This window comes from Podarcis liolepis, assembly GCF_965112155.1.
Source record: "Podarcis liolepis genome assembly, chromosome: 5".
In the NCBI taxonomy this organism is placed as follows: Eukaryota; Metazoa; Chordata; class Lepidosauria; order Squamata; family Lacertidae; genus Podarcis; species Podarcis liolepis.
The window spans coordinates 98,508,006-98,520,462 of record NC_139556.1 but is presented as its reverse complement, the minus strand read 5'-3'; the positions used below and the strand labels follow the sequence as shown (position 1 = coordinate 98,520,462).

Here is a 12,457-nt window from a genome sequence, read left to right as displayed (position 1 = left end):
TAGGAATAACAAGAAATGAAATAAATAGAAAGGATTGTAAACTTTTTCAATATGCAATAACAGCAGTGAGAATATTAATGGCCCAAAAATGGAAGCAGGAAGAACTACCAAGTCTGGAGGAATGGAGAATGAAGTTAACGGACTATGCAGAACTGGACAAACTAACTGGAAAAATAAGATATTAACGAGATCACAAGTTCATTGAGGACTGGGGAAAATTTACAGAATATTTGAAGAGTGTATGTGATGAACAAACAACGCTAGTGGGTTTTAAAGAAGCTTTGTGAAAATATAAGGAATATTGCAAGAATGTAAATATGTTTGAAAAGGTATTTTAAAAGGCGATACTAAATTTTGGGAATGCGTAGTTAAAAATTTAAATACGGATGATTGTCAGAGAAGCTGAGGGAAGTCCAAAAGATGAGAATATGTAATTTGTGAAATTGTTTGATTGGCGATATTTGTGTAAAATTTAATAAAAGTTTATTTTTTTAAAAAAAACAACACTAAGGTGAACCTTAAAACTTCCTGAGGTTGCTCTTAGATTTAGCTTGCTGAAATTAATGAGAGCATAAGAAGAAAACAGGGTTCTGGACTGGAAAATAAATTAAAGGGCACATTCTCCCTCCAACCCTGAGCTGTGCCGTACCTTTAGTGCTCCTAAGGTTCTCCACCAGGTGATAAGCTTCATCTTGGATCTGGTACTCCAACGTCGTCTTCCCCAGCCCCAATGTCTTCAGAGTCATCAGCGAGAACTTCCTCTGGTGCTTCCATGTGCTGCCCGTTGACAGCAAGATACCTGGAGGCATTGAAAGTCAGCTGTGGACTGCTGCAGTGACCCATTATTTGCATTCAGAGCACAGAATCCAAACCCTTCGAAATTATGCTAGGAGGTTGCTACCAAAGCCCTGTTTCCAGTGTCAGGACTTTGACTAGCATAGACCCCGACTCCAGCTACAAAAGCTGAGGCTGCTGAAGAGGCCAAAGAGCATATTGGCTGTGAGCCCTGGAAGACGTTCTTCCATTTGTGCTGGGAGGGTGGAGCCCTGAAGGACTGACGGATGGATGGATGGATGGATGGATGGATGGATGGGTGGACTGACTCCAGCTACAAAAACTGAAGCTGGTAAACAGACACTTGAGCTGGGATATTGCTTGGGTGTGGGAGGGCGGGTCGTTGCTCTTACTGATTTCTTTTTTTATCTTTGTTTTATATCTTATGATTTATGCAAAATACATTTTATTTATTGTTTATGGCTAATTCTGCCATGATCATACATGATACTTCATGCCATAAACTGCCCTGAGCATCAATTTGTGGGAGGGGATCGGAATTAAGTCCTTGTGAAAATTCATCAGCATTTGGGTGGAAATCTTTGCAAAACAGTTTCCCCAAATATAATAATAATATAATATAATAAATTTTATTTATATCCCGCCCTCCCCAGCCGAAGCCGGGCTCAGGGCGGCTAACAACACTAAAATAGTGCCACATTATAAAACATCATAAGAATTAATTAAAATCAAAATTGATGGCAACCATAAACTAAAGCATTGTAAAGATTGCCAAAAGGAGGGGGTCAGGCTGTGCCCTAACCAAAGGCCTGGTGGAACAGCTCTGTCTTGCAGGCCCTGCGGAAAGATGTCAAGTCCTGCAGGGCCCTTGTCTCTTGTGACAGAGCGTTCCACCAGGTTGGAGCCGCAGCCGAAAAAGCCCTGGCTCTAGTTGAGGCCAGCCTAACCTCTCTGTGGCCTGGGACCTTCAAGATGTTTTTATTTGAGGACCGTAAGTTCCTCTGTGGGGCATACCAGGAGAGGCGGTCCCGTAGATACGAGGGTCCTAGGCCGTGTAGGGCTTTGAAGGTTAAAACCAGCACCTTAAACCTGATCCTGTACTCCACCGGGAGCCAGTGCAGCTGGTATAGCACCGGATGGATGTGATCCCGCAGCGAAGACCCCGTAAGGAGTCTCGCTGCGGCATTCTGCACCCGCTGGAGTTTCTGGGTCAGTCTCAAGGGCAGCCCCACGTAGAGCGAGTTACAATAATCCAGTCTGGAGGTGACCGTCGCGTGGATCACAGTGGCTAGGTCAGGGCGAGAGAGGTAAGGAGCCAACTGCTTAGCTTGGCGGAGATGAAAAAATGCCGCCTTTGTTATAGCTGCAATCTGCGCCTCCATGGAAAGGGAGGTATCGAAGATTACACCCAAACTCTTAACGGATGGTGCTGGCACTAATTGCACCCCCGCAAGAGATGGGAGTTGCCCCCTCAATCCCATATCGTCCCGTCCCAGCCAGAGGACCTCTGTCTTCGAAGGATTTAACTTCAACCGGCTCCCACGTAACCATCCAGCCACAGCTTCCAAGCATCTGATCAGTGTGTCTGGGGCCGAGTCAGGATGGCCATCCATCAACAGATAGAGTTGGGTGTCATCAGCATACTGATGGCAGCCCAGCCCAAAGCTCCGGACAAGCTGGGCGAGGGGGCGCATAAAGATGTTAAAAAGCATCGGGGAGAGAATCGCACCCTGAGGCACTCCACACACCAAGGAGTGGCGGGATGACAGTTCCCCCCCAAGTGCCACCCTCTGTCCCCGACCAGAGAGAAACGAGCGCAGCCATTGAAGGACTGTGCCCTGGATCCCCACGTCGGCGAGGCGGTGGTCCAGAAGTTCGTGATCAACCATGTCGAAAGCTGCTGACAGATCTAGAAGAATCAGCAGCCCCGACCCGCCTCGATCCAGCTGTCTACGAAGATCATCTGTTAGGGCGACCAGAGCCGTCTCGGTCCCATGACCAGCGCGGAAGCCGGACTGGAATGGATCCAGAGCCGATGTTTCATCCAGAAACCTACCAAGCTGTTCAGCAACCGCTCTCTCAATCACCTTACCCAGGAATGGAAGATTCGAAACTGGGCGGTAATTGGATAGATCTAAGGGATCTAATGATGTTTTCTTTAAGAGCGGACGCACCACTGCCTCCTTCAGTTCCCCTGGGAATGTCCCGGTGCCAAGGGACAAATTGATGATATCCCCCAGGGGGGCCCGCACCTCGTCTGGACACGCTCTAATCAGCCAAGACGGGCACGGGTCGAGAGGACAAGTGGTGGGCTTTCCAGCTCGGAGGAGTCTGTCCACATCGGCTGGGGATATCCGGTCAAAGTGGTCCAATACTGGACCCGAGGACAGTCGAGGGGCCTCCAGTTCCTTTATTGTATCCAAATTGGCAGGGAGGTCATGGCGGAGCGACAGGACCTTCTCCGCAAAAAAGCTCGCAAATGCCTCACAGCTGTGTGTCGAATTGTTATTTAAATTTGGCTGTCCTTCGAGGGACATTAAAGACCGAATTATACTAAATAATTGTGCCGGGCGAGAGCTAGCGGATGCAATGGAGGCCGAGAAGTAGGACTTCTTAGCGGCCTTCACTGCCATCTCGTAGGTTTTCATAAAAACCCTATAAGATGTTCTTGAGGCTCCGTCACGGGCACCCCGCCATACTCGCTCTAGCCGTCTGAGGTCCCGCTTCATTTTCCGGAGCTCCTCAGTAAACCAGGGAGCCCGGTTTCTGCGGGGTCGCAGAGGGCGCTTAGGTGCGATCTCATTGATGGCTGCCAGGAGCTGGGTATTCCAGCCCTCAACAAGCTCAGTCAATGAGTCGCCAGGGGGAGAAAGGTCCCGCAAGGCTTGACGGAATCTATCAGGGTCCATCAGCCTCCGCGGGCGAGCCCAAATCGGCTCACCACCTAAGCAGGGTGGGGGTGGAACGTCAATCCTGGCTTTCAGAGCGTAGTGATCAGACCATGGCACCTTCATCGAAGGAAACATGATCACATCTATACCGACGCCAAAGATCAGATCCAGCGTGTGGCCTGCTTGATGTGTGGCGCCCGAAACAAACTGGGAGAGCCCTAGTGTCGCCATGGAAGACACCAGGTCCAGAGCCTGTGAGGAGGGAGTGGCATCGGCATGGATGTTGAAGTCCCCCAATACCAATAGGTTAGGGAACTCCAAGGCCCAGCCGGCCACCGCCTCCAGCAGGCCTGACAGGGTGGCTGCTGGTGCGCTAGGTGGCCGGTACACCAGCCAGACAGCCAAGCTCACCTCGGAGCCCCACACTAGGCCAACACATTCAATGCCGGGGATCGATGGCGGTGGTAGAGCCCTGAAAGAACAATCTTCCCGGATTAATAGTGCCACCCCTCCCCCCCGGCCCACAGTCCGTGACTGGTGGAGGACGGAAAAACCCGGGGGCGCCATCTCTCGTAAGGTAACAGTATCCCCTTCGCGCACCCAGGTCTCCGTCACACAAGCCAGGTCGACCCCCTGCAAGGTGATGAAATCTCGCAGGGTGGCGGTTTTGTTGCCTATAGACCTGGCATTGCACAACACCAGTGACGGAGGTGAGTAATCCTTGCTCACCCTACCCTCGTCTCTCGGGATGGGGCGCAGATTGGAAGGGGTACGAGCATATCCGTATCTCGATCCCCTTCGCCTATGACATCTGCCCCCACCGCCATACCTCCCTCGCCCCTCCACAGTAGGAATCCCAGGCCTCATACTCGCCTCCATTTACAAAATATAAAAGCAAACAAACAAACAAGGAAACAGTTACCCCAAAACAAAACCAATCCCCACCCCACTCAACAACCATCCCAACCCAAAATAAAACAAAACAAAATAAAAATACATGGATAAAAACCACCGTTTCTGGTGATACAACAAATAAGTAAAAACACTTTTAAAACACTTTAAAAAAATATAAAACGTTTAAACATTTGCTGCCGCAGCAGCAGTGTCCTTAGGGTTGTGGCGGTGGTGAGTATGGGGGCCGCCCCCAGGCCCAAGATGGAGAATGGGCTTGCAGGGGGGGCGGTCCTCCCCAAGACTCACTGGCAGAAGAACAGCAGCGATGTCCCGAGGCCTCCTTGGAGCCTTGTGTGCTGAGGTGGAGTCTGGGGCCCGCCCCCAGGCCCAAGGTGGAGAATGGGCTTGCAGGGGGAGCGGTCCTCCCCAAGACTCACCGGCAAAGCGGCAGCAGCGATGTCCCGAGGCCTCCTTGGAGCCTTGTGAGCTGAGGTGGAGTCTGGGGCCCGCCCCCAGGCCCAAGATGGAGAATGGGCTTGCAGGGGGAGCGGTCCTCCCCAAGACTCACCGGCAAAGCGGCAGCAGCGATGCAAAAGGGATCTGGGAGGAGCTGCAAGCCCCTCTCTCTGGAAGCTGAGGAGCTTGTGGGGTCTTGCTAAGCCAAGATTTGCACCGTGTGAAGCAGCCAGTTGATTTCATAAGCAATAGGTTTTTGAGCACTTTATAACCAAAGTGTACTAAAGAGGAACGCCACTAAAACCACAGAGCCACTCCTTCAATTCTGCTATGGGAACAACATGACCCTGTGGTTCCTACGCAAGCGAGACAGCCTTACCTTTATTGTTTGCCAGAGCTCTGAAAAACGGGACTACTGGCCGGCCAACTACATCTTCTGGGTGGGTGGTGAGACCGTCTTTCACAGCTTGGAACCCATCCAGAACTACCACAGGGTGAGGACCAAACCATACAGTATAGATGTCCCCATAGGATTTTGCCACCTGTAGGAAAACACCAGGGAAGCTCAGGCAAATAAAAACCACACCCAACCTTTGAGCAATTCTGTTCTTAGTTTTGGGTTGGGCTAAGTTCATTAAAGTCATGCATCGCTTCCCAATTTTAAAAGCTCCAAAGTTTTTTGGTTGCAGCGAAGTGTCTAGAAATGCCATAACAAAATCATCTGAACACATTAAAAACAGCAATACAGTATTATATCACTGGCGAGGGGGGAAAAAGAGGTCTTTGCTTGGTGACTAAATGATGGCAAGGTTGGTGCCTGGCAGGGCTCCCTGGGCAGAGTGAGGCCACTTTGCCCTCCATGCAACCTTCTAAAGCCATCAGAGCCACGTACGGTGGCTCACAAGGGGCTCGATAAACCTTACTGATTGCTTCACATTGCAATCGGCTATAAAGAGGAGATGGGCTGAACCTCATTGGCAAACAGTGATGGGTGAATCTGAGAGTTTGGCCATCTCTCAGTTTCTCACTTTCTCAGTCTTAAATTCAACCCTCCACATTTCTGCAGCAATTTGAAATTTTGCTTTTGAATCCTCATGAAAAATCACTCAGCATTTTAGAGGGAATTTCTCCTAATAAACCTATTTTTGCATTCAGTAGAATCATGGAATCTTAGAGTTGGAAGGGACCCCAAGGTCATCTAGTCCAGCTCCCTCAATGCAGGACTCTCAGCTAAGCCATCTATGACAGATGGCCAGCCAACCTCTGCTTAAAAACCTCCAAGGAAGGAGAGCCCACCACCTCTCGTGGGAGAGTGTTCCACTGCTGAACAGCACTCACTGTCAGAAAGTTTTTGCCAAACGTTTAGTCAGAATCTCCTTTCTTGTAACTTGAAGCCATTGGTTCAAGTCCTGCCCTCCAGAGCAGGAGAAAACAAGCTTCCTCCCTCCTCCATGTGACAGCCCTTCAGATATTTGAAAATGGCTCTCATAACGATGAGAATTTGTATTGAAATTAAGAATGAAGAATGGAGTGATCCCCTCATGGGGAGATCGGAAGAACTATGGATTACAAATTTGTTTAAGATGAAAGTTGGAGCCTTTGGGACATTTGGGACATTTGGACTTAAAAGAAGCGAGAAATATGATTTGGGCTCCGCTTTTGAATATGGAGGACTGGTTGGAAGAAACATAGACTTTACTGGGACAGAGCTCCTTCGAGATTTGATGACCAACATAAAGGACTACCAACAAAACCGGCAGAGAGGGACTGAGAGAGATTTGAAGGCCTCGGACGTGAGGAATCCAGGCTAAGAACTGATATTGTGGATACTCTTTGGGGATCGAAACCGGGAAAGGGGGGGTGAGAGTTTTTGAATCCAAAGGGTGCATAATTTTATGCTGTCTTTTCTTAGTATGCTCAGTAATTAATATAAAAATTGGGAAATCTGTGGAAGGGAATTTGGGTCGACCTTAGAAAAGGATGTAATGATTAGTATTGTGATTTAATTGAGGTGTATAAGTTAAATTTGGTTAATTAAGAAGAATTAAGTTAAAAAAAATAACAATAAGGTAAAGGTGAGAGATAAGAACTTGCTGAGTTAACTATTGGAATTAGGATGTAAGAAGGGGAGGTGTGGGGAAGTCAGGGAAAGTGGTTAAGAAAGTAAGGATTTGAAATTTTGCATGTTTGTTTTTGTGTTTGTGTGTCTGTGTTGTGTATTGTGTGTTTATATAAATTGTGAAAACCCAATAAAAAAATTATAAAAAAGAAAAAAAGAAAATGGCTCTCATATCTCCTCTCACTGTCCTCTTTTCCAGGCTAAACATACTTTATGGACTTTATGGATAGAAAGAAAAGTCAAGGTAGCCTATAAGCAAAATATAAATCTATGGCATGCACAATGCAACTTTAAGATTATAACTTAATAAAATCAGTATCCTAGCCTAATGGCCAATAGAGTCGTCTTAATATGCTATGACACTGACAAACTGGAAATAACATGCAGAATCTCATGAAAACAAACATTGTGCAAAGCCAGTATCAGACATGTTTTGATTGATCAGCCTTCTTCTGACAGATAAAGAATACAGAATTCCAACTTGAGCATGAATCCAGAAGGTATAATTGCTTTTACGATGTGCTGCTGCAAGAATTCATTTCTAAATTTCCAAATTTTAAAACACAGAGATTTTTAACAGAGCACACTGGCCAACCCTCCCCCCCCCTAAAGAAAGGCCAATACCCTAATTTGAAAATGAGGGGGCTGTGGCCACAGAGACCCCAGTATTTAAAAAATCATTTGACAACCAAGACTTTAGCATATCCAAAGTTCCAAAACTCAGAGCATCAGAAGAAGCCCTAAAATGAGTCAGACTATTGGTGCATCCAGTGACTTGTCCATAGTGACTTGCAGGTGATTTTTAGGGTTTTAGAGAGAGAAGACTACCATCAGATGCTGGAGACCATCTGCATGAATAATGGATGCTTGACCACTGAGCTTGACCACCCTTCTCCTATCAATCTCCTCTTATCAACCCGCTGGCCATTACGCTCCCTTTGCTACTGCCCATTCCTCTATCCTGTCGGCCAATCAAACTGCTGGAAACAGATACCTTGGTCAGGCTCTCGCGGCTGACGTTGAAAAACTTCACCTGCCATAGGCATCCGATAAAGGGGAGAGGCGTTGGTCCTGGAGGGAATTGTCGTTTTCTCCATTGCAGCTTCACAAACTGGACAATCAGGAGGCAGAAGAGGAGGAGGAGGAAAATGGAACTTAGTGCCGGCATTTCCATGACTCTGAGTTGCAGAGAGGCACGAGTCGGGCACCTTGCGCTCTTTCCCGTGGGTGTGAGTGAATCTCGTTTGCTGTGCCTGAATTTCAGGGCCTTCCCCCCCCCCTCCCCACGCTGATTTCAGATCCTGTCTCTGAACAGCTCCAGGCAGGCACTTTTCCTGCGTCGTAACATGTTCAGAAAATTGTTTTATGGAAAGTTTATGAAAATCCTCCCTCGCCTGGATATGTCAGATCAGTCTAGGAGGGATTAAAGTTACGAATTAATTTAAAGATGACAGCTGACACATTTGGTTGACGTTTCCCTGGTGAATCAACTGCAGCTGTAAAAAGTATGGTTGAATGAGCACCTCTTAGGTAAAAAATCTGTCTTTTGTCATATTTCCTTGGTGCATTTGCTTTTAGCAGCTTTTACGTTTTGTGTGCTTTATGGACTCATTGCTCACGTTTCGTTTGGAAAGCAATGGAATAATTAATAATAATAATAATAATAATAATAATATCTGATTTATCTAACCTACTCTACTGGAGAAGACAGAAGTGCCTGGCGTGCTTTGGTCCATGGGGTCACGAAGAGTCGGACACGACTAAACGACTAAACAACAACAACACTTTACTGGAAGACAAAGAAATACAGTGGTACCTCGGGTTAAGAACTTAATTCGTTCTGGAGGTTTGTTCTTAACCTGAAGCACCACTTTAGCTAATAGGACCTCCTGCAGGATTTCTGTTCTCATCCTGAAGCAAAGTTCTTAACCCGAGGTACTATTTCTGAGTTAGCGGAGTCTGTAACCTGAAGCGTATGTAACCCAAGGTACCACTGTACATTACAGTCTCAGGAAACTGCAAATAATCACAGTATCCACTAACATCAGATGCAATTATTAAAACTGAGAACAGAAACAATGAAACTTTCACACAATTCAAACAAAATGCCCCCCCCCTTCCTTTTTACAATAATCACTGAAACATCTACTACTTAAACAGGCAACCTACTTGAGTGACTTTTCCCTCATTTTTGTTTTGGGAACCTATCATTTAAATAGTCAAAAGAGATCTGCCAAGTAACAACCTTGTTTCCCACTGAGAGCAGTATTTTAGGGCCAGGTGAGATCTTTGCCTGGGGCAACTGGTTTTCACTGGGCTGGGTATTCCTACCATGGCTGTGTGGTCCAGCCAGCCATGATATGAGGATGTAAGTTAGCATTCCTACAATAGTGCGTATATAGCAGACATAAGTCCTTTGGCATAAATTTGATTCATGGCAGGCAGTATAAGTTTTTACCAAGTTTTTGCCAAGGTTATGGCACTGCCCTGAGCCTCTTTAAAAAACATTTTAACAAGAAGCCAAAGCTCTTCACGCATCACTCTGCAACCCAGATCTGATGGGTATATTCCACTGAGTAACTGAGCACAGGTCACAAATGACGTCTATTTTATTGGTATCAAATAGCTGAACCAATATGTTTTGAAGTGCAGCTTTGTAGGGGCACAGGGAAATGAGAGACAGCTGGTGCCAGAGAAATAATATTAATATTGATGAACAGCAATGAGGATGATGAGGAAGAAGTTGTCAAACCTTATGCAAACTAAGGCATATCAGTCTGGAATCAAAGAGATAGATAGGTCAGTTCAAGAGGTTGAAGATACAGAGATAATCTGGGAGGCCCTAATATAGGGTGGATCTAGACACAGAAAACCCCCCACTATAAATAAGTCAGAAATTAGATCGTTATAACAAAATAAAAAAAATCTCTATGGAAAATCGCATTTTAAAATTTCCTGCTCTCTGGCACCATCTGGTATTGCATGTTTATAGCGCATTCAAATCGCTGTTTCTTTACTAATGTAGCTGAGTCCACCGTCTGTTTTATCCCACGCAGAACCCTTCTTCTGCAAGCTGAGTTGCATTCAAACATCCAACATGAACAATCACACAATAAACATTCAAACACCTAAACATTTAAAACCAATCAGTTCTATGAACAAAACAATTAGTGAGATTCAACAGTAAATTAATAGAAGCAAATTGAGTCATAAAACCAGCCTGTAGCCAACGGCACCTGACTACATGCATGCTGACATTATCAGTTGCCAACAGATTGCTTCTGTGGCCTGGAATTTATGCCTGTAGCTCAGGGGTCAGCAAACTTTTTCAGCAGGGGGCCGGCCCACTGTCCCTCAGACTTTGGGGGGGTGGGCGGACTATATTTTGAAAAAATAATGAACGAATTCCTATGCCCCACAAATAACCCAGAGATGCATTTTAAATAAAAGGACACAATCTACTCATGTAAAAACACGCTGATTCCTGGACCACCTGCGGGCTGGATTTAGAAGGCGATTGGGCCGGATCCGGCCCCTGGGCCTTAGTTTGCCTACACATGCTGTAGCTTTTCCAGGGATGCATTTCGTTCTTCACACCTTCTAAAGATAAAACAAATGGTGATGAAACTCTGGCTCCAGCTCTTCCATTCTGTCCACCTGGTTCCCTTCTGCCTTGGCCAAGTTCCTTCCACACAGGCCTTTCCCATCTCATACGCCCTTCTACTCTGAGAGATTAGACTGACAACCAAAGCATAAATTTAGAAAATTGTTTTGGAATTATAATCAAAGGAATTGCAAATACATGAAAAAGGTGTCTTATTATGGCACTTGGAAGACCAGCGGATTTATTGTGGCACTTGAGGCCACATGTTTCTGATGAAAAACTTCGTGCAGCAATTAATCTTCCTGCTGCAAGACTCCTTGTGTGTGTGCATGTGTTTGTTTGTGTACAATTGCTAAAACAGCTGCTAAGGCAATAGTAAGAATGCTCATTCAGTTGTCTTCAGCTGCTTCCGCGCTGGGCAGACTAGGGAGATGTGGGAGAAATCTGATTCTGTTCACATTTAAAAACAGTGCTATGTAATTTGCAATTTCCAAAAGAGGATGTGAAGCGAAGTACAACCATCCCTGGAAATTCACACCTCTCCAAATTTTGCAAAAGTGCATATACTAAGGTCCAGGGCTCAAATTCCAACTCAGTCATGAAGTTCATTGGGTGATCTTGGGCCAGTCACTGCCAACCTATCTCTCAGGGTTATTGTGGAGACTGAATGAGGAGGGGAGAACCAGGCACACTGCCTTGAGCTCCTTGAAAAAAGCTGGATATAAACGCAATGAATAACTAAAACGAAGTGTGCATAAAATTCAACGTAAGTGAAAATAGCATACCAGAAAGATTAGGCAGAATTGCATAGAAATACATGTTTAATTGAGGACATTTGCCGGTGAGTTTTTGAGAGGACTTTTAAAAAAAATCAAACCAATCCAGAAATGTGGAGAACTGAAAGTTACAACTGGAAAAATAAGAAACAGAGAAACCAAAATGAGCAGATTTCCCCGTTTCCCTCCTATACAGTAGCTAACACTTCCTTCACACTTTTTAGAAGGCATCTACATATCATGATCAACAAAGAAGCTGAACAGGTCAACGTAGGAGTTGGACTAAGAAAATCGCCATCCTCATCATTTGCTTTCCAAGGGATGCTCTTTGCATGGTGGCAAGAATAATACCATTGCTCACTTGTTCTTCTTCTCCTGCTGACTGGGGAGGAACAGGTTGTGGCAACCCGTTTGTGGGAGGTTTTAATGTGCCTTTAATCAAAGCATATAATCAGTGGCTTGAGGTGGTTCCCAGAATTCAAACCTTCAAAGTAAAGCTGGCTGGGGAGAGATCGCATCACAACACCTGAACAGCAACTTTAGCTTGAGACACATGTTAAGGACAGCGATGATTCATGGCTGTTGTCAGACCGGTTTCTCCAAACAGATCCATGAGGAGAGGCATGCAATTAGAACCAAAACCTTGAGATATCAATAATTGCACAAGCTTCAGACCAGAGCTGGTTAGATTTCTGAGTTGTCATCAGACCCTGAGTCTGAGATGAGCCAGGAGCCAAGAAATAATACCCGTGAGAGCAGCCAGCAGTCAGGATCTGACAGTCAATGAAGAAACCAGAAGCTTTTAAAAAGAATCCTCTTGTATGTGCCGTTTTTAATTGATGAAGTAAGCTGGCCTGGGAAGGGCCAGAGCTCAGTGGGGGCGTATTTGCTATTCAGGCATGTATCCCAGTGTCACGGTCCG

At 45.9% G+C, this 12,457-nt stretch overlaps 1 protein-coding gene and 1 long non-coding RNA gene across 3 annotated transcripts in view; one reads left to right on the top strand and one right to left on the bottom strand.

Annotated features, from left to right (window-relative positions):
- The window catches only part of LOC310707281 (cytochrome P450 2J4-like), a 28,582-nt gene extending 17,567 nt beyond the window's left edge, over positions 1-11,015 (bottom strand). Inside the window, exons 1-4 of one of the 2 annotated variants that reach the window (XM_083504287.1) lie at positions 9,155-11,015; positions 8,150-8,872; positions 5,416-5,578; positions 650-799 (exon numbers count right to left, since the gene is read on the bottom strand). In XM_083504287.1, coding sequence (XP_083360413.1) covers positions 650-799; positions 5,416-5,578; positions 8,150-8,329 — 493 coding nt within the window. In that variant the 5' untranslated portion in view covers positions 8,330-8,872; positions 9,155-11,015. Of the gene's footprint in view, positions 1-649; positions 800-5,415; positions 5,579-8,149; positions 8,873-9,154 lie in introns of those variants that run through there. The other variant, XR_014526415.1, reaches the window with a different exon arrangement.
- The window catches only part of LOC310707474, a 68,535-nt gene that overhangs the window by 11,086 nt on the left and 44,992 nt on the right, over positions 1-12,457 (top strand). The gene's annotated exons all lie outside the window — the stretch shown is intronic.